At 49.2% G+C, this 21,816-nt stretch overlaps 1 protein-coding gene across 4 annotated transcripts; it reads right to left on the minus strand.

The window, feature by feature from the left end:
- Positions 1-860: 860 nt before the first annotated feature.
- LOC101068512 (KAT8 regulatory NSL complex subunit 1) lies at positions 861-18,222 on the minus strand. Of its 4 annotated transcripts, XM_011609351.2 has the most exons (16): positions 18,178-18,222; positions 17,502-17,584; positions 12,087-13,563; positions 6,070-6,211; positions 5,908-5,991; positions 5,329-5,438; positions 5,030-5,171; positions 4,729-4,891; positions 4,288-4,443; positions 3,920-4,129; positions 3,687-3,841; positions 3,451-3,572; positions 3,304-3,361; positions 2,786-2,898; positions 2,441-2,693; positions 861-2,325 (listed from the first exon to the last, which is right to left on the minus strand). In XM_011609351.2, the coding sequence occupies exons 3-16, from the start codon at positions 13,493-13,495 to the stop codon at positions 2,122-2,124; spliced, it is 3,321 nt and encodes a 1,106-aa protein (XP_011607653.1). In that variant the 5' UTR covers positions 13,496-13,563; positions 17,502-17,584; positions 18,178-18,222; the 3' UTR covers positions 861-2,121. The 4 variants fall into 4 exon arrangements, with proteins under 4 accessions (XP_011607653.1, XP_029692373.1, XP_011607701.1 ...); XM_029836513.1 differs by lacking the exon at positions 18,178-18,222 and having other exon boundaries at positions 17,502-17,685; XM_011609399.2 differs by lacking the exons at positions 17,502-17,584; positions 18,178-18,222 and adding an exon at positions 15,662-16,153 and having other exon boundaries at positions 3,451-3,569.
- Positions 18,223-21,816: the final 3,594 nt, after the last annotated feature.

Genomic DNA, 21,816 nt, shown 5'->3' on the forward strand with positions numbered 1-21,816 from the left:
GCCACTACTTCCGCCACCACCCAGCCTGAATGCCGATGCTAAAGTCTTGATGCTAGCTTTTAGCTTTATCCTGAAACATCTCTGGATAAAATCACTTTTCTCCATTAAAAATACGGTTTTAGTCGGACTGTTTGAATATCGGGATTTTGTTTTTTATTACCCGATCATTTTGATCTTCGCGGCTAATTATTACTACATTCGATCTTTTCTAACGTTAGCAAGAAGTCCCCCAAAAAACAGGGATAATAAAAGTCAACTGTCAGCCACGCCCCCAGGGCGCCCAACCGCTTTGTTGGAAACCGCACTCCTCACTGCTGCGGACTCTACAAACCACGCCCACAAACCGCCGCGGGGGCGGAGTCATTTGTTTGTCTCGCGGAGCTGGAGCCACGAGCGGCGGAAAACATCAAGGCTACGCAGCTTCAGATCGTACATTTTTTAAAATATTTTAAGTGATCGTAATCATCGCTGCGGAACCCGTTTTCGATATATTTTAATATTTTCAATATTACATCGAAATGACAAGTTATATGACGTCACTGCAGCGAGGAAGCCTTCAGAAAATAAATTCTTAAAAAAAAAAGATGTTACTGCGGCGGCGCGGAAACACCGCCGCGAGGCCGAAGTCACTTGTTTACGGAAGTAACCGTCACCTTCAACGACTTGACTCCGCCCACATTATGAAAAAGAACATTTCCACGCTGTCGTTGTTGCAAAACTCCCAAACTAAACTAATTATCCGCAGAACTTGACTTTCTATTAAATGCATTTTATTCCATGAGACGAATCATTAAGTCCGCAATAATTTATTTCTTCTCCCTCTGAATTCAGACACCGAATGAAGAATCCAGAACAAAAAACACTGATTAAACATAAATGTTTTAATGGTACTATTTACAAAAAGGAAAAACAATTCTGTTTTTTTGATTAGATTAACTGCTGCAACAATCAAACAGGTACATCGACATCTCGCTTAACTACAAAAGAAACAAACTGAACAGCTGTGGCATAAAAAGGTGTAAAATGAAACCATAGACTTTATTTTTTTGCATAGCGATTAGTTTATTTGGGGGCAGATGGTGCAGTTATGATGGTGGTGGGGAGAGGGGGAGAATAGTGTAGAGGTGATCAGAGTTAAACAGCAGAAAAACGTCCCTTACGTAAATAAACCTGAGCTCGAACTGACAGAGCTGCTACATCTGAGGGCAGGAGCCGAGGGGGGGGCCTGACCGGGGAACCGGCTGGGTTAGAGTTTGACTTGACCACATTTCTTGTTAAGTGGCGGCAACATAGCAGTGAAATTAAAAGGGCAGATTGTGCGATGGTGCCTGTCACCTGTTGGGTTCTCGATGAAAGGAAACCTGCTGTCGACGCCAGACGCTCTCCTGCTGCGGCAAGTTCTGTTGGACGCTTCCAACAGAACAGAACCAAACAGAACCACGGGTCGAGACTGAGCCTCTTCAAGACTGACGGTAAAGGAATGACTCACTTATAGACCAAAAAAAAAGTGTCACACTGGAAAAGACGAAGACACCAGGAATGAAAAACAAACAAAAAAAAGAAGTGCTCAGGTGATTGAGGAGGGGCCACATCTGAAATGTACCTGCTTATGAGAATCGGTGGGGTGCCGGGGGCTTTTTTTTATTATTTTTAAATTGTTTTGTTATTTGTAACGCCACTAAAAATGTACATGGGAATTACAAGCAAACTAAATCAAAAAGGAAAAAAAAAAAGAAAAAGAAAACACCCTTTGGCCGTATGTTGAGCAGTCCGCTACATAGTGCGCTACGAGTGTACACGCGACATATGAAACACCACTAAGCTCCCATGTACATTGTTTAGCCTACTACAGAAAACATTTTTGTACGGTGTTGTTTTACACTTTTTTTTTTCTTTTTTTTTTTTTAAATTTATCCTTTTTTGCTGTGACAAAAAAAACAAATGTGGGGAAAAGGCTTCTATCTCTGTAATGTTCACTAAAAACTGTGAAAAATATCAGACTGATGTTTGAATATCAAACAACAGGAACCCATTTTCATATCTTAATCTGCTTCGAGGTTCTGCTTGTTAATGCCAGACGGTGACGTTGGGAGTTGGGAGGGACCTCAGTCTGTCAGCCATTCATCGGTGAGCGGGGCCCTTGTTTTTGGGACCGATGTCTTCGTCGCACTGCGGCTCCGCGTCGTCAGAGTCAAGGCGGCCGTACACCGCCGCTCGGCAGCCTGAGATGCTTCTCATTCTGGGCCTGACGTGGTGCTCCACCTCGGGCTCAGGCTCCGGGTCCTCTGCCAGGGGGAAGCCGCGGCGCTCCCACGGCGCTACCGTCTGCAAACAGAGAAAAGTCAAACGTGGCTCCACATTCCACAAATGAAGTCCAATGTTTCCACATGTTTTGTGCACGACCGCACAAACAAGGTCGGCCCCGATAAAGCCAGCGTACCCGCTCTTCAAAGGTGAAGTCCGGCGTCGAGCACCTCGTGTCCTCGCTGGACAGCAGTCGATGGGAGTCCCTGGAGCACGGCGTGTGGGGGTTGGAGGTGGTGTCTGGGCTGGCGGGACTCATGGGCGATGGCACGTAGCTGTAGTCGTGCAGTATGGGGCAGTGACCCGGGTCTGGCGAGGCGGGCTGAGGAGTGGGAGGGTTGGTCCCGCACAGCAGCGGGGTTGTTCGACCGTCCACAGACTTGTACGACCTGAGTGGGTGTGGACACGTTAATACCAGGAGCTGCATGCTAAGCGTACGTGTGTGTGTGTGTGTGTGTGTGTGCACGTGTGTGGGACTCACCTGCTGCCTCTCCTCTTAGCGGGTGCCAGAGCCATCCAGGTCCAGCGGGAACGCTCCTGGTCCTCGTACGGCTGATGGAGCTGCGTGAAGGCGGCGTCCGACAGATCCTCCACCTGATGATGACAGACATCAGTCAGAAAAGGGTGATGTCAGAGCAACATCAAAGGCGTTTCTTTACTGGAAAATTTAATTTGATTGGTTCTAAGGGTTTAACAATTTTCATGGCTAAATAATTCAATCAATACGCTAATCAACAGATTGATGAACAAAAGAAGACCGGTATGTGGGGCTGTGTTTAGTGGTGCAGAGTTTATTTACATTTAATCATTTATTAATGCTTCTAACTTTACGTAACATAAAATCTCACATTTTTTTGTTAAACTTTACGCAAATCTCATTTCAGTTAATTCGCTAAACTAATTCAACTGTTAATGACGACATGAAAACATGGCTGCCTGAACAGAGGAATTCTGGGCAGTTTGGCCAGCAGGTGTCGCTGTTTCCCAGAGAACGCTCACCTCCCGCTCATCTTCCTCCTCTGTTATTGGCTGGGAGAAGACGTCCACGCCTCGCCAACTGAGAAAACACATGAGAGGCGACTTCAGGAAACCAGTAAAGGGACTGGGAAGGGCAAGAGCACAAGGAGTCGACCCGTCTGCTGTTACCTGGGTGTGAGAATCTCTTTGTACTGCAGCTTCTCCACCCGGGTGGTGGCGGCCACAGACATGGGGATGACAATATTGTTTATATCGAAGGAGCTCTCACCTCGCCGCCTCTTGATAGGCTGCTGTCGGGGGACAAAGAGGAGTTTATACGAAACATCGACCTGGATTTACAGACTGATTCAATGACTCGGGGCATCGGCTCGTAACCCTGCGGGTTTGAAAAATGGCTTCCGTACGGGTGTGCTTGAGATGCCCTGGCTGCCAGCACCCAGAGGCATGGCGTTCTCTGAAGACGTGGAGAGTTGGCGAGGGAGGGGACTGTGAAGTGCAGAGTGCATGTTGGTCAGTGTCGGGCAGGGGGTGCTGGAGTCCAGGAAGATTTTGGGAGAGGCTGCAGAACATGAGAGGACGGTCAGACTTTGATATGCGACAGATTTCTGCGTTACGGTCCCGCGTCTCAGGAACTCACAGTCCGTCCTCTCCAGCGAGTGCTCTCTTAACCTCTTGCGGCTGTAGCTCCTGTCGTAGGGGCCTAACGGCGTGTTCAGCGCCTGTAGGCGCTCGGCCTTACACAAACTCTGACCCTCCGAGCGAGGTGTGTGCAGAACAGAAGTGCTGCTGCTCACGCCACCGTCCATCATCCTCTGCTTCTCTGCACGGTTCTTATAGTGACCAAGCCCTGCAGAGAACAACCAATCTTGGTGACGCAGATGCTCATATGTTTAAAAACACCTGACCTGGAGGATGGGCTGAAGCTTTCTTCACATTTGAATCCGTTTTAGTTTGGTGCTCCCAGCTTGCTGGTTGTTGGGAGCGTTTTCATGTGTGTGTACTCACTGACTGCCATGAGCGAGTTGGCGAACTTGTGCTTCTCTTTGGATGAAGACAGTTTGTTTTTGAGTGAAAGCTTCTTCAGCGGTTTACTTCGCTCCAGCGACTTGCTCTGCCACTGACTCTTCATCACCTGCTGCAGGCGGAGGCCTACGCACACATCTGCACAACCAGAAGGCTCGACTTTAGCACGACAAGGTCAGTTCTGACGTGTCCATAGATTGAGGTCGTCGTCTCACCACGTGACAGATTTTCTAACTAGCTTCGTTTGGTTTGATTTGTGAGATTGAGCATAAACAAGGCGGCCAGCACAGAAAGAGCATAACTGTTAATAAAGTGCCTCATCAACTTCCTGTAAGGAGGCCGTCTGTGGCCCCGCCTTGTTTGTCTTCCCCTCTGAATGTAAAACAGGAAATAGCTGCATAAACAGACTTGTGCAGCACTGACCGTCAGGGAAGGAGAGGATGGGGTGGACGCCAAGATCCAGCTTTGACAGGCGCTCCAGGGTGGGCAGCTCGTACTGAGGGTCTTCTCTGGGTGTGGGCCGGCCACTGCACATCACACAGCTGGAGTTCACCCTGCAGGCGCACTGAACCCCACCTCTCTGGGCCTGTGGACCACAAAGCAGACGTGTCGGTTCCAAAGCTGCTCCCCAAAATGAGCCCGAGAGCCAATTCCAAGTTTTCACCAGTTCCGCTACAAGCGCAAAATTAAAAACGGGGTTCGAGTCATGTGCAACGGCGCCCACCTTCCCGTTCAGGTTGGTCACAGTGTTGGGCTGGATGAGCCGCCGCCGCCGACAGCTGAGGAGCGGCCGTGTGCGCGCAGCCACGCACGTGCTGTCGTGAGCCAGCGGCTGCTGGTGCTTCGTGTCTGCACTCTCCGCCATCCTACCGCACAAGAAGGGACTTAAACACCAGCAGAAGGATGTAAAACACTCTTGAAAACCAAAAAGAGGCTTAAAGCGACGCTCGCTAATCTCGTCAAATCAATTCAAAAGTTCCTTCGGTGTCTCGGGAAGTGATCTGAGACCACCGTGATCAGTACCTGCTGATGACGCCGTTCACCGGCTGCACATTTTGACCCTTCAGAAGGCCGACGTCCGTGTTGGCGAGGTGGGCGGGGCCTGTGTGCTCCGCCTGTTCCGAATCAACGTCCTGCACAGACAGATAAGATGGCAGCAGCCAGCTTAGGTGACGTTTAAAGGGGAGGGGGCAAACGCAAGGTCAACCTGAGGCCAAGGTCAACAGGTGAGTGTCCACAGGATGAGCAAACATATATACGGATATGTTGAATTTGGGAGCGTTTTGTGAACCAGTTTCAAAATCAACACTTTATGCTTGATCGTAACTGCTCCCAGAGGAGTCTTTAGACCAGCCGTGAGATGGAGACAAAACTTAGCAAAAGCCGGGGGGGAACTACCAGTGCAGAGAACAGAGAACAGAGAACAGTTGAAACCCAGCCACTCCTGCGGCTGTTCTGGTTCAACTGGTTTGATGTTTCTATTCAAAACTCAATGAAGGAACGACCCATTTTTGCTGAAAATAAACATGCTTAAACTTTAAAACCCGCTCTTTTATTTTAGCGTTTTAGCCAAGACTGGTCGTCCAATCCCAAAACACTCACCTGAGTGCTAACGTGCTCTGACTTGACTTCTGTCCCACCTGCGGACAAGGAACTGGGGGGAACTCCTCCCAGCTCGACTGACCCCTGCAGATCCAAGACGTCACCGTTAGTCTCCAAGGAAACTCGCAGCAAAGCAAATACCGGTACCGATCGGCGACTGACCTTGCTGGCGCGGATCTGCCGGTAAATGTCCGTCTGCTGGCGAATTCGGTACTCCAGGTCCGAGATGTGGGCCTGGAGCCAGTTCCAGTGGCTGATGATGGCGGCTCGCTCCACTGTGTAACGGCTCTCTGCTCGCTTCCATCTGTGCGACAGGAAAGGCGAAGCCTGTCAGAAAGCTTGATGCTGCGAGCGCGTCGCCGTGGAAAGAAGGAAGTCTTGAATATTTCTGTCATCGTCGGTCAGAGGTTCTGGACGGAGCAGCTTCTACTGCTGCTGCTCCAGCTCCTGATGATAAAACTGGTTCTCTTAACTGCTTCAATGAGCAATCACAGGAAATGCCGTGGAAAATATGTCGCAAATATCAAAATAAAACTGTCAATTTCCTACAGCATCAACAACAGGGCTAATGTAAAACCTAGCATGTGTTCTACATGCAATCTAGATGAATACATTAATTCTCTCACTTAAAATGTCAAAACACCAATAAAAGGTTCCTCACAACAGGAATGGTGCAATTCAATGTTGTGTTTCAGCGATATCCAACTGAACCTTGAAGCACTTTCCCTGTCCAACTGTAGAGGTCAGTAAATTAAAATGGTAAAAAGCTCCCAGCAAAGGCAACGGCAGTCACCGTGAAAACACCCCACCCAAAAATGTTCAAGCATGTCTAACAAATGTGAGAGACTCTTAAAGGGGAGTTCCAACACTCAGGCCACTAAACTCTGCGGACAGACAGCAGAGTACTCCATTTTCCCCAGTATGACATACAGAATGGACATTTCAGAGGAGGAAAATGTCTGCTCTGGCAGTGCGCGGCAGCGGCCAGAGGGGGCGCCGTTTCAACACAATGAAGGGCTGCAGAGACCAACAATGAAGAAAAGGAGTCAGGTGGCAGCCCAGGATAGATCTTACACTCCCTGTGTTTGTTCTTGCCCACGTCCTCTCTCTTTTCATTCCTGAGAGCCCCAGCAGGATGAAGGAAGTTGTGAAAGCTACAGTTGAGAGGACGACAAAGGGGAGGAAGGAGGAGAGAGACAGGGAAGAAAAGGGGGACAACAAGGGCCTGGAAACTCGCAGCCTGGGGAGGAACAGACGGCCTTTAGAGCCAGTGTAGGGGCCACAGCAATGCTGGAGGGGGTGGATGGCGCTGAAATAACCAAACCAATAATCCACTGAAATCCGTTTTGTGGCGCAGAAGCGCTCCCGTGGCTCCGGTGCAGACGCAGCTGCACCCTCACCTGCCCACAATGCTCCCCACAGACGCCGGCCTGCTCCTCGCAGGTAAACAAACACCTATTGTTCACACAGGCGGCCCCGAACACACCTGTGGCCGCTAGATCAGATCAATGAGATCTGATGAGAGGAGGGCGACCCACCCCGGGCAGGTCAGACCTGAACAGGACGTTGGCTTACACCCTTCAACATTTACAAGGGCTTTATTGAGGGAGCAGGTTTATCAATAGGGGCAGTGATCCATAGACTGAAGTCATTTCACACACAGCAGCCCTAAAGCCGTCTGCCACAGCAGTGACATGCACAAGCGCACGTGAACCGAGACTGTGGCGTGGAGAATTAAACCTAAACAATAATAAATAATCGCCTGCTGTGACAAATGAAGAGTGAAACCACAGAAATGGTGGCAGAAAGGAGCAAAATTCTTCATTTTGAGGGCGAGGGGTCCACTTAACGTTGAGATAGCCCCCCTCCCACCAACAGCAAGGAGCTCTGCCCACCTTTACCGGGGGCAGATCCCCCCCCCCCACACACAGAGCATCAATGGCAATAGGAGCTGCTGTTTTCTGGCCGTCAGCAGGTTTCCCCACTGTGGTGCCTCTCTGGATGCAGCACACGTGTTGCATGGAGCCGTACAGCCCCCAGGAACCCAGCACAGCTACACACACAAGACGCAAATGTCGGACAAAAGCACAGCGACTCGGTGGGCAGGAGACTCGCGTCTCTATAGGAGAAGGATTTCGGTCAGTTCTAGACTCGGCGTGTCTAAAACACCGAGTTGACGGTGACGAGGCTGCACTCGCTTCTCAGACAGATTAAACCCGACTCTGTTTATCAGTTTATTTTGCTGTAACCAGCCAGACGACCTTGTTCACGTCTCTTTATGACACGGCGCCTTACACCAGCTATCGGCCCCCACTGTCGTCAAATGAGCAACAACTGGACGGGGTCGGGGCGTGCACGTGTGGAAATTAAACTGCAAAAACAACCTGATGTCATTAGGTCTGATCGCTGGCTAGTTTTAGAGATCTGAAACGTCAGCAGGGGTTAATCCATCGTCATCATCGCTACAGTGCACGTGCTAATTTAAAACAACTGCTTAGGCGAGTCGACCAGCTGCCACAAATTTTGTAGTCTGGACTGAGGACGTGTAAAAAAACACAAAAAAAAAAACCCGCCAATGGCGCTCTCAGACAAGCCCCGCCCCTGCTGGTACCCCAGATCAGATCGCCAGTTTAACCGCCACTGAGAGCTGCAGCTGGCGTGTGTGTTTAATGTTTACCAGAACAACTCCATACGGGCTTTTACCTAAAGGTTCCTTTACTGACACACACGTGCTGCGTTGCACACGCGTGTCCGGCCCAAACCGCCCCTGCCCGCGCGCTTCACGGGCCCAAATGTTGCTTCTGCAGCTGGAAACCTGCTAAAGGGATCGATCCGATCCAATTCTGCATGTTTAAGTGCAAAAGGTGAGACAGCTCGACCATAAATCCCTTAAATCCTGGCGAAGCTGCCCTGTGATTAAAGAGAAATAATAATATAGTAATACAATCAATGTAATGAATCTAATAACCCTAAAGCAGCTTGGGTTCCCTTTCATCTGAGAGTCAAAGAGAAAAACAACTAAATATTCATCAAATTCAATTCATTTCTTTTCCAGGCTTCAAAAGACAAGCGGTGTGTCGGTGTAACGAGTCGGGGCGACGAGGGCGTGGGGCAGAAAGCCCGGAGAGGGCAAATTCAGCCAGAGTGCTGCAGCAGTCATTACATAAAGAAGGGGGGTTACGTAATGACTGTGGGCTCGTGTTTAGATCTTCAGCTAAACGCATCCAGATGCGTCAAATGTGACAGAATCTTACTGTACACGGCTCAAACAGGAAGTGGAAGGAGGTGAAAAGACGGCTCGGCCGCTCAGCCTGCGGAGCGCCCCCGCCGCCTCAGCCGAGCCGGTTACCCTCGATCGCACGCCGACCACATTTTTCAGACAAACGTGCTCTCTGAGCGGCGGCCGATTCCTTCGCCATGACACGCCGGCGTGGCTCCGGCCGGTCAGATAACCAAAGGAACGCTTTCATTGTTCTTTCTACTGGCCGTTATGTAAGCGGAAGGTTTCCTGACGGGCATTTTTGTTGCTTCAGAAACAAGAAAACGGGGCCCACTCGCTTCTCGACAGAAGAAATCCATGCGGACCGCCTCACATCCAAAGAGCAGACTTCCTGTGGATGTCTTATTCTAATGTAATCAACTGTCAGAGTCACGCTAAAAAAAAGCCAGCGCATACTCCGAGCCGAGGCCTTTCTGGACTTCACAGTCAGACAGCGGCTAACGCACAACCAGTCTAAGGCTTCCGACCCCCCCCCCGGCTCCTGAGAAACAGCCTCATTTGGAAGGAGGGGATTAGTTTCAGACAACAACCTGAGAGCTGCACCCATTTAAAATATTTAATTTTCCACAGGGTAGAAAAGTCAGCTGCTAAAGCTACGGTACGAGGCTGCAACACATCTGTTAGGAGAGGAAATGTTATTTCCCCAGTCTGGGTCATTACAGAGCTACGGGGGGGGTCAGGGATGGGATCAAGCCGGACTGGCGCTGACAGAACACGTGAGAGGCGACTGCGTTTGAGGTGGACGGCTCTTGGTTTCCATGGCAGCTCCGGCGCGGCGACCCCGACCCCGTTAGACTTACATGTGCTGCCACTTTGCAAACATTGAAGGACCTGTAACGGGCGCCCGTGGTGATGCCTGAGAGCTCACAGATGGCTGCTTCAGCTGCATCAGGACCCATTCACTCATGTGCTGGTTATCACCTCAGCTCAGGACCGGGTCGCCCCCCCCCCCCACTCCATTATACACGTTTATAAGAACCATGTTTTAACTCATTTCCTGCACTTGATTAGCAGGACAACACGCAGGTTTATGTCATCTGGGTATTCAGTGATTCTGCTGCAATACCGGGCCCTTTCCTGTGGGTGGCGCTCTCCTGCTGACAGGTATGGACAGCACAATAGTGTTACAGCGCACCTGTGCAGTGGAACTTGCTGCCTGCACAGATATTTACAATACCACAGCCCCCAACGAGCCAAACCCATGCAGAACCTCTACTTGATAAGCTGATGACACGATAACATGGACACGTGAAGTAAGAATCGCCTTTTGATTTAAAAACATGATTTTCTAGAGCTCTTGGGAAATATTTTCTGGCTTTGTGCCACCGTCCTGAGATAAAGCGATGACGGCGGAGACGAGAAATGCAGCCGTTTTATCTGAGCGGTGATCGCCCAAAATGTGATTATTCGCCTCCAAAAAATGTGATCATATAAATTCAAACCAAGCAGGGACGGGCGGCGCTTTTATCTGCGCCCAGAACATGCGCACAATTAGAGAATGGAAAGTGTTTAAAAGGAGGATTCTAAAAAGGTTGGGCCCAACAACAACATGACATCATCTCAGGAGGTTAGTCACCGGCGTTAAACCACCCGACCACAGAAGTTACCTCAGGAAACACGGCAACACACACTCACACGGCTGAGCTCATCTTCAACACCTCTATAACACCAGTGACCCTTATAACACACACACACGCACGCACGCACGAACGCACACACGCACGCACGCAGGCAGGCTCGAGGTTATTTTAAAAACACAAATCAACTACATTTATTTCGGGCTTTAATGTCAATGGCAGATTCTAATCTATGTTGGTTAATGCAGTGTTTTACATGAACACAAGCGGAGGGAGAGGGAGATAAGGAAGCTAAATCCATTTTAAGGTGTGTGCACGTGTACATGCTTCAGTAGGATTCAGCCGTCAGGCCTTGAGATAGCCAGTTAAGTTAAAAGTTAAATTATGTTTACTTTTATTATCACAATAACTCAATTTGTACCCGAAACCAAGAGTGATGGAAATAATTTGGCTTTTATTTCAGACGTTGCGTTAATTATTCAGATTATTACTCAAAAGCCTTCAGAGAGAAACCCAAACTCCTGATAGGGGTCAGAATTCTGGGAACTATGTGACATAACAGACCTGTCGGATGTTACATATCCAGAGACTCAACCAAAAAATGGCAGCTATCTAACTACAAACTAAATTACTAATTCATTGCAAAAAGGTTTCCTCTCGAATCATGTCTCCAAAAACACTCGGCCCCACACACACGCCCCCGAATCATGTTGTGTTCTATATGAATTTAGGTCAAAGGTCTAAAGACAACACTGCAGGACAATAAAAAGCTGCATTCTTAGCGGGACAGTTAATGATCTACCAAAGCTAGACAGTTCGGTAAGACATTAACCTGCTGACCCCACCGCCCCATTTACTCCCTCAACATCTATGATGCAACGACCTTCTGGAAGGTCTGGAAACATGAAGCCCGTCGCCCCTGCAGCCCTACAGGTAGCCTGGCTCTGTGGGGGGGTCGCCCATTCCCTCTACGGATAAACACAGCGTTCCGTTTCGGTCTCTGCCCTCGCAGGAAGAAGCTCCGAGACGGGAGAACTCTCCTCGCAGCCTCGGCGCCGTGTAGTGGACGACACCGCCCGCGTGACTGCGCGCGCTCTCTGATCCACTGGTATCTGCTACCCCTCCCTGGAGTATGACCCCACCACTACTGAGGCGCCCAGGCAGTAATGATTGTCATTAGCACCTGTGGGGCCTGGACGCCAATTACAGAAGACAGAAAATACAGAGTTCAAGAGCTCTGGGCAACGTGTGGCTCTTTCCAACAGGACTTCTCACGGTCACAGCCTCTGTGGACACCAACCTCGGTGGACACGTCTACTTACATTTTAACGTGTCGCTGTTCAATGTCCGCCCGGGCCAGCTCCTCCTCCTCCAGGTCGGAGTCCCCTCCGGAGCTGCTTTCCGTTACATCCGAGTCAAAGGCCCTTTCTGCCGAGTGGAGGTTGGCCGACCCGCTCAGATACAGCCTCTCCAGCTCCAAGGGCATGGTGCCGTTTTTCAGGAAGCGCCGCAGGCCGTCTCTGCTGTTTGTAGAGGAGTGGCGCCCGGTCCTCCACGCCGCCGTCGGGGTCGACATCTCCGATTTGCGGTTGCCCGCCGCGAGCCGACTGAGGGCCGAGTCCAAAAATCCACCCAGCTGCTGATGAAGGTGCCGCTCCACCTGCTTGGCCTGCACGACCTGGAGACGCTTGCGCAGGCGGCGTAGACGGCTTTCGATCTCGGCTTGGCGGCTGCTGTTGAGAAGGGTGCGCTCCTTTACGTGGGCATCCAGGCTGTCCGAAGAGGAGCTACAGGGTAAAGGAGGCTGCGGTGTAGGGGTACAGGATGGGGAGCCCTGTTGGCTGCTACCTGGTCTCTCTCCATCCGAGCCCTGGTGCTGGCGGAGGGACCCGCGTGCGTCCACCTCCTCCAGATTAGCTTGTTCCGTGGGGTTTGGGGTTTGGTGGATAAAGGGGTGAAGTGCAGCAGATTGAAGCACTGGCTGTTCAAGGTTATTTCCATCCGTATTTAGAGAAAGCTCAGAGGAAGGCTTCTGCTTTAGGGTTCCTTTCAGAGGAATATACCCTGATAACGTAGTAGTCAAGGTCTCAGTGTCCAAGGGCACGTTCTGGGCCTGCGCGTCGGTCACAGATGAAGGCTTGTCACCGTTCACCGCCACCACGCACCCAGAGCCAGACATGGTGGCCAGCTTCTTGGCCAGACCATTAACAGGTGCCAGGGGCTGGCCACCGCCGTTGGTGCTGCCACTCATAAGGCTTTTGAGCTGGCTGCCAGAGAGTTCTATCGCCTGACGCTTCCTCAACAGGAAGTCTCCTCCTCCGTTGAGCAGGGAGCCGGGCAGTATCCTGTGGCTTTTCAACACAGACTGTTTGATGAGGACTCCTTGCAGCTTAATCGATTCCTTATTGTTGGAAGGGACAGATGTCACATCAGAGCACAGGTAAGAAGCCACCAGGGGCTGAAGCTTGCCCAGGGCCGAGGCCTGGGCCACAGTGTCTGCCTGGGACTGCTGCTGTTGCTGATCCTGGTCTCCGCCGCAGAAGTCAAGAGGGCACTCGTCTGAGGAGGCCTTGCACTTGGCAGGGCCGCTGCTGTGGATAATGATGTTGCTGGCGTTACTGTTGTTCTCTGCACTGGCCGGTGACAGACTTGAGGATGGGGCAGCCAGTTTGAAGCGGATGTGGTGAGCTTCGGCTGGGGCGTCGGTGAGAGCGGGCGCCATCGCAGCCATGCAGTGCAGAGGGACGGGCACCGCGGCCTGCTCCACTCCACCCGCTTACTGCCCCACCTGAGGACAGCCTAGGAGCAACACAGGGAAGGGGGGGGGGGGGCGGATGGGAAACAAGAAATAGTGAAGACAAGTTCAATTTGTGCAGAAATAAAAATTACTACTCAGTTCTTTTTGGCAGAAATATCACAAAACTCACAAGTGACCGAACACAAATCACGAGTGGGAACTTCCTGTAGTTTACATATAAACATCAGTCAGAGAGATTTAAGTACACCGAGTCCAGAGAATATTGAATAAAACACACACTGTTTACCGTGTCCATCAGAGCTATGGGAAACTAGATTTCTCTACCACCATCCCACACTAAAAGGAAACATGCACGGATCATTTGGCCCACGTGTTCCAACCTAAATCCCAACTGGTGATTGTGATCAGTTGCTGGTGACAATGTGAGCCTTTTGATGCTGCGTGCCGGTCTTGACGGCTCCGCGAGTCTCCCATCGGGCCAATAAAAATTCCCACTACACCCATGCCGCCACCCACAAGCAGTCATTGTTGTTTACTTACAAGGCTGGCTTTTAAAGAACAAGCATTGGAAATTCTGATCAGACAAAAGCAGGAAAAGCTCATGCAAATGTTTCAAACCCCACTGCCCTACATATGCCCTGGCAAGTCCGTGCACAACAGGGTTCCATGCAGGCCCTAAGTAGGTGGATTTAGGCCCCAGCATTAGTGCACGGTGCATGATGTCATCCTGCCTTTGCTCCTCTGTCAATTCCATCTGATCCCATTAAAATGTCTTATTTTCCGCAAAATAATCACCACAGCAAAACGCTCCTGAGGACGGAAACGAACACGCGGCGAGTAAATAAGGAGATTAAATTCGGGTCTGACTACAGTTGGTAGCGCAGCCTCCACACCTAGAGCCCGGGTGGCCTAAATTTGGTGGAAAGGAGCCTTCAAATGGGAGATAAAGGGAGCTGCACGTCCGTGCACCGTCTGCAGGCTCAGATGAATGAGGGCTCAGTATTTCACCGCAGTTTCTAGTCAGCGCGCACTACGCCATGTTGGTATTTCCGAAGCAGATTATGCAATGCAATTCATCTGGCTAAACCTGGCCGTTCCGATCCAAACGCACGGAACCGACCCCGCGCCGCGAGCACGAACGCCGAGCATCGAACCTCAGCCGTTTTAGAACCTGACGGGAAAAAAAAAAAAAAAAGAAGAAGGTGAAAACGCCGATTTCTGCCTCGCTGGAGATGCGACAAAATGTGCACATCAGATTTGGAGCCAAGCAGAACGCGACGGCCAAAATGTCTCCCGATTGTTCAGCAAAACACTTTAGCAGCTTTGATCGGCGCGTCTTTTTAATATTCATGAATGCACGTTAGGCACCAATGCATGTCTGCAAAAAAATAATTAATTAAATAAAAATAAATACCCCCCCGTTTACCCGAATAAATACACAACAAATAAAGGTCCCTTCCTCCTTAAACACGGTACTTAATTGGGTCCGGACGGGCTGGTTTGGTGGGGAAGAGAAGCTGCTGATGTAAGGAACACAACCTGCTGTAAGCTAGCGTGCAGCCCCCGGAGCAACTGCAGTGGAAACGCTATCGAGCTGCAGCCATCCCTTCAAAACTCCTCCAAAAGGCTCAAACGATCGCCAACAGCTCCGTGGACGAGGGGGGGAAAGCGGCATCGTTACGCAAAGTGGTCCGACGAGCGGCCGATTTGGACCCGAACTACGTAGCCGCCGTTGGTGGTTTCACGTCAACAGCAGGCAGCGATGTGCGTGATGTTTTTCAGAGCCAGGGCGGCAATAATGTTGGCGTCAGGGTTCGATCCAGCCCTTTAAACATGACAGGCCGTGGTTCGGCTCCGACGGAGGGGGGGGGGAGAACCTCCCCGCTGGTTCTGCATCACAACTTAGTTAAAAAGCCCGTCGAAGCCATCAGAGTGCGAGCGCGGCTGGCGTCGCAATTACAAGGAAATAAAAACAAGCAGGCGGATGCAAACTGTGGCGGCCGCCCTCCGCCCGGCGTGGGGCGGCCCGGGGAACCGCGCACGGCGTCGCGTCCGCGGACATATGTCAGAAGCTGGGCAGTTGGGAGTAGACCCTGCCTGTCGAGCTAGCTCGCTAACAAAGAAAAAGGAGGAACCTACCACGTGACGAGGTTGCACTATCCGAGGGAATTTCGGCAACAATCCCCTGCAGTTACGGTGGAAAAAAACCAAGGCGTGCTAACACAAAAGGACGGCTTCTGTCGGTCACTCTGCCATGAACCGGGCCAACAAAAATGCCCCCGGACTGCCAAAATGGCCCGCTTTCCAGAGCCGCTGGGGTTACGTTCCGGATTCACGCAATGGGCGAATCAACGATCTACACCTTGCTCGCCAGCTAGCTCGCCTCGCCGCTACGGCGAATATAAGACCAGGCCGTGAAACGGTCCTTTCCTCCGCCAAAACCGCTCCGAGCGCGTGGAAATCCGCCGCAGTCCGACACAAAACCCGATTCCCGGTGCGCGGGAGGTAGTCCAGAGGCCAGTTTGTCGTGAGGCTTTTTCTCTCGTTTTAGGGAGAGACGCTTAGAAAATGGCGGCTAGCTCCTCTCCCTCGGATTTGAGTCTGACAAACATAGAAGGGCTGTGTGTGTGTGTGTGTGTGTGAGAGAGTGTGTGTGTGTGTGTGAGCGCGCCGGCGCGCGCGCGCGCGCTACTGGTAGGCGGGAGACGCTTCTCATTCTCACCACTAGGGGGCAAAAAAGGGGCCGATAAGAAACGACATAAAAGCTCGAAAGGAGAAGCCACGGGAGGGCATTGTCTCCAAAACACACGCCCGGTCCGTGCGCGCTAGTTTGACAGCTTTGGAGCTCCTGTCGCCGCGGACACGGCGGCTCCAGCGCGGCACCCGCGTTATACCGCGTTCCGGTCACACGCGTGGAGCCACCTGTTTGGATAAACACCGACAAATAATCCAGTTTTTAAAAAAAAAATTAAAAAAACAGAAGCGGCATCAAACGAATCTGCTGTAGCCGCGTGCGCGCGCGTGTTTTTAACCCCACTTTTAACCGAGTGGGTTTCTGCTACTTGTACGGGGAGCAGCGAGCTCCTGTAGTGGCAGTCAGCGGCCACAAGGGGGAGTCATTGCGCTCTGGTGGCGCGATTCAGGCCAACGGACTGAACCACAGAACAAACGGGAAAAAACAGCTAAATCGATAAACAACCAACAAAAGGCAACAAAATCATCCGGCTGATTAATCAGCGGGAGATGGATCCAAGCTCCACTCATCTGGAACAACAAACCAAAGGGAATAGTTTTGGTAGTTGCAAAACAAACGATTCAAACTTTGATTTTTTTTTTTTAAATGACCGTTTTTTTGAATGGGAATTCCACAGTATTTGTGCGCGCTCAGTATGTGTAAATGATGAATTGACTTCAATTCATTTGTAGATTTTTAAAATCACTTCTTCATCACCAGAAACACTTCCAGGTGTTACAACTCCTGAGAAGTAACACACATCTGCATGTAATGGCGCCACTTATCTTTTTTAAGCTGGAATACATTCCAGAAGTGCACGCACCATTTGTCTGCAATGGGCCCACCATGCCCCCAAGCATCTACTAGCATAACAAATGAGTAATTATCAATATGCCCAACAGCGACAATCAGCTAATTTTAAAAATTAGATCCAGTTTGTGTTCCCATAAGGGGATGCAAGTACTTTGACAGCCCAGAGAGCTGCATCTATCCATCCTTCCTTCTTCTTGGGTCAGAACTACAACAGGCTATGGGTCCTCCTCTGCAATCAAAGCATTAGTTCTTCTGGTGCAAAATTCCTCCACAGCGATGCATCTGTCCCATACATCTCCACCCCCCTCCGCATGGGGCCTTGCACAACTTTACCCAGGTTTTTTTTTTTTTTTTTTAAACGACGAGAGCGTCGCCGTCCGGTTGCGACCCAAATCTCCCACAATAACAACAATAAACGCTACTTAGAAATACCTTTAGCAGCCGCAGCGTAAGGCTCCTTTCAGCAATCCAAGCTGCCATGGTTTTCAGTTTCCGCAGCTAAATTCACCAACCACCTGAAGTTGAAAAGAGACAAACAAATGAGTTGAATTAAGGAAAAAGCAAACCTGTATATAAAGTTGTCAAGCGTCAGTTCGACCCTCCAAAGATCCGTCCACTTGCAGGCTAGCGCTAGCTGGCCAAATATTTCCTACATGAACGTTATCACTGCACATTTATGATGAAAAAGTTTAGGGTGTTGAATGATCTCAGGGACGAGCTCGGAAAATTGCCCGCTCGGATGCACGTCAACTTTTTAATGGGTTACCGTGGGACAGAATAACCCGCGGTGGATTTTTGCCGATACAAATATCAGTAGTTTGGAAGATGGGATGCTAATGTTAGCCATGCTATCGCCCGAGACTGAGGTGTACCGATGTACACAGCTAACGTCCAATAGCCGACAACTTTGCTAGCGAGCTAAGCTAACGCTCGCTAGCTTGTTTTCTCCCGATCCCACACTGACTTTTCAATGGCTGCGGTTTTTGCACGAATGACAGAAACGCGCTGGAGGAAAAACCAACCTGAACAATAGGAGGGTTTTTCCCCCGCCGTCCCGAGCCAAACCTGAATCTATTTGGAGAAAATAACAGCAGAAAATCTTACTTACCTGCCCGTCCTGTTACTAACCGTTTACGACTTGATAACAACCTGCCCACGCGTTCCTATTGGTCCGTGTTACGTTCCGAGGCTTCCTATTGGCTGATGCGGCTGTCAGTCAACGCTAAATACCCGTACAGCGGAAATGTGAACGAAAGTTCATAGCCCCAAAACTTCATTTCATAAAAATAACATGAACATTTGGAAACGTAGAAGTGGGTCTAGCACAAAGTGCGTCATGCACAAACGCCTCTTCTTCCAGCAGCGTCACACGTGTGTTGCTTGGACCGCACGCATGCTAGCTACTCACTGTCCAGCATGATGTATTCATCCTCATTAAACTAATTTAATGCCGTTTTATCAGCGTAACCTCGAGATAAACCTCGGATTTTCGCACCAGGGTACGCATCAAAGTCGCTCTTTGCACCTGACAGCGATTAAGTTAGTTCAATCTACCTAATTTGAGTTTAATTCCTGCAGCAAATGCAAGCAGATGCTGCGGGATCAGTCAAATTTGGACGATCTGGGCGACACAAAACACGCCAGTGACTTCAGTTTAACAGGAGCCGGTGTAACAAATCCCTGTAAGGCCCCGAGTGTGTGCTGTAAATTAAAATTAGTCAGCCATTATTGAGCTACTGGTACAGTAAGCAGAGTAATATCCGGTTCTGCAGCAGGACGGTCCTCAGAGGTTCTTCTGAGAACTACTGTGGCAATATTGCAGCCCGAGTATTCAACAATGCAACCTGCTCTCTCTTCCCTTTCCATTAAATAGCTCCATGTTTGGATGTAATGATATGAATTCTGATGAAAAGGATCATGGGGTCACTTTTTATTGTGTCAAACAGGGTGTGTTTCATGCAGCAGGAGCATTGGAAGGTGTTTATACACCTATGAACAGTGTTATTATTATTATTATTATTATTATTATTATTATTATTGTTAAGGAGAGGGCTTAATAAAAGGTTTTTAGGCCCCAACTGCTTCAAGAGCCCCATGAAGGATTCTATGCTGGAGAATAAAATCAAAACTGAAATGCATTAAAATTATTTAGATTTAAAAATGAAAATGTTTATGTTGATTTAACTGTGCGACTTTGTTGAAATTGAACATTTGCAAAATATGAATAAATTAACTTAATCAGAACTTTGAAAGTTGGGGGTACGTCATCTTATATGGGAAGTCGGTGGAGAAGGGGCGAGGGTGGATAAAAATAAATCAAAATGTTGAGTTGAACACTAAAACGCATCAGATGACACGAACATCACTGCTGGGACCAGGTCCAGATCCATGAAGCCTTTAGTCCAGGCTGGGACAGAAACCTGGAACGTCCAAAAGTGACAAATCTTTCCATCCTTTTCCCTCTCTAAAACATTAAAGTGTGAATCTAATATGTCCTTGCTGCATTATTGATGCTCTTTCTAAGAACTCTCGTCATTCTAGCTGCAGTGTGTGCAGCTGCCAGACTAGCTAAAAATAGCCCAGTTTGGCTTTTCCAGACTGGTCCACTCAGCCCTTCATCATCTCTCCAGGACCCGCCTCTAAACCTCCATAATTTAGAATGCTGTTATTATCTATCAGTAAAAATCAAATGAAATGTTCGAGAGCAAGACTCGACAAGGACTGCTGCTTGAGTCGGCAGATTATTAGCTGATTCTCGAGAATCAAAGTGCTTTGAGGATCTGAATTGGTCTGGGGATGAACTTGAAGGATCAAATGGGTTTTCTGGGTTTTATTCACACAGGGAGCTTGATGCCTTACAGGTTTCAAAGGTATCTTAAGGTTTCTATGGTCTGCAAGATATCGCATTAATAATAGTTAATATAAACAAAGGGAGAGTGGGCGTGGCTCAGCGTAGTAGGCGGTGATCAAAGCCAGGGCTCGAGTCTTTTATAGATCAAGGATCAAAGACCTGCACGTCCTTCATCATCAGGTTGCCTCTCTTCCTCTTCCTCAGGCAGGCGTGCCCTCGATCAGGCGGCCTTAAATCTTAGGACTTTTCCAAGTGTTCTTTATGAAAGTGTCGTTTTGATTTGGTACATTAAAAGTGTCATTTAGAGCATCCGTGTAGTTTTAAGAAACTGCCGCTAGGTGGCGGTATAACATCGCGTTAATTCAGTCATTCCCTGTTTTAAAGCAGAATCTGCAGAACCCTGTTTAGAATCTTTAGAACCCTGAACTTTAGAACCGCACATTTACACACTATCTTAAAACCACTGTTTTTCATTTGATCCGAGCTGCGCGATTGGTCATTATCTACTACTTTTCTACTTTCCATATTGTTCGTTTTCCTGGATTATTAGTTTAAATCTAACACTGGCCGAAGTTTGTTTTAACGGCAGTTGGATTGTTTTCAGGAAAATTTAGTTAAATGTGTTCATTTGCTCTTCCGGGTTTGTCCTCTTTTCGTGGAAAACCATCTAATTAGAAGGTGAAGTAATTAACACCAGCGTTTGTTGGTAAAACAAAAGTCTTGTTGTGTTATTTGCGCTTCGCAGATCATTAAAATAAAAATAAAGAAGTCGCTTTTCATTAAATCAACAGAGTTTGTTCTACGCTAACGCTAACGCTATGCTAATGTTGGTTACCGAGGCAACGGCGCTCGCGCGGTCTGTTCACGGCGGTAACGCTTCAGGAGCCTGAGGCTCGCGCCTCATTGAGGATCAACGTCACGACAGCGGCCTCTGGAGGTGACCTCCGGAACTTCAGCACTTGACCCTCGGACGGACAGGCTTAGGGTCTCCGTGCGTGCGGGCGTGTGCACTAAAATTTACTCAAACCTTTATGTTGTAGAATCTGGTAAATTTACCGTTTTTTGCTGGTTTATGTCAAATATTTAGAGGGAAAACACCGGTGACTGTGCAGGGAAGAGGATTAGGAAGTAAATTCGGTCTTTTTACACATTTATTCTTATTATTTGATGTTTTAAATATCTGTGTTGTATAGCTACATGATGTATAGGTAGTAACAAACTTCAAAATGTGATCTGAATTCTTTCAGATTGACAAACCTTTTTTTTGTACATTTTAAATGAATTTCGAATGATTTTGCTGCAGTTTTTTGGCCACGACAGCATCATCATCATCGTCATCCTCCTCCTCATCTTCATTATCATCCTCATCGTGGCCAAACCCCTAAACCGATTAAATCAAGTATTATGTCACTGCGATGACAGCCCGGTAACCATGACGACAAGCGACTGAAACGCCACAAGTCTAAATGTCGGCTGGTTCGCCTGAAGCGGTTCCCGCGGCAACCCAAACCTTAATGGCTTACTGGTGTTTCCACAAACCTTCACACCCTGTTTGGTGTCATGTGACTGGGTAAAAGCTCCAATCACAGCCTCCTGTAGTGATTTGAACCGCTGAGCAGCGGATTCTTTCCTCCGCTCTGGGCTCACGGGGACGCGGAGAATGGCGAGGGTTCGCTCCCCGTTTAAAAGCCGATGTTTTGAGCCACTCGTCCCTCCGAGACTCCAACACACTCATCTTAAAAGGAGTCACATGATGCTGGAGATGTAGTTTTTGTTAGGCCGTCTCTCTGGAGAGCGTGGAGACAAATGGCAGCGCCATCCGGAGCCTTTAACAGCGGGTGGGACGTGCACGTACGGGATGTTTTCCTGTGGTTTCCGCTATAAATAAAGCCGACA

Source organism: Takifugu rubripes, chromosome 1 (assembly GCF_901000725.2).
Source record: "Takifugu rubripes chromosome 1, fTakRub1.2, whole genome shotgun sequence".
Classification (NCBI taxonomy): domain Eukaryota; kingdom Metazoa; phylum Chordata; class Actinopteri; order Tetraodontiformes; family Tetraodontidae; genus Takifugu; species Takifugu rubripes.

Excerpts from the sequence above, each read along its gene's own strand:
- LOC101068512 (XM_011609351.2), bottom strand. The coding sequence starts at position 13,495 with ATGGCTGCGATGGCGCCCGCTCTCACCGACGCCCCAGCCGAAGCTCAC. Across the intron at positions 5,992-6,069 it reads GGCAGATCCGCGCCAGCAAG|GGGTCAGTCGAGCTGGGAGG; the intron begins GTCAGTCGCCGA and ends TTGGATCTGCAG. Across the intron at positions 4,892-5,029 it reads TGACCAACCTGAACGGGAAG|GCCCAGAGAGGTGGGGTTCA; the intron begins GTGGGCGCCGTT and ends TGTGGTCCACAG.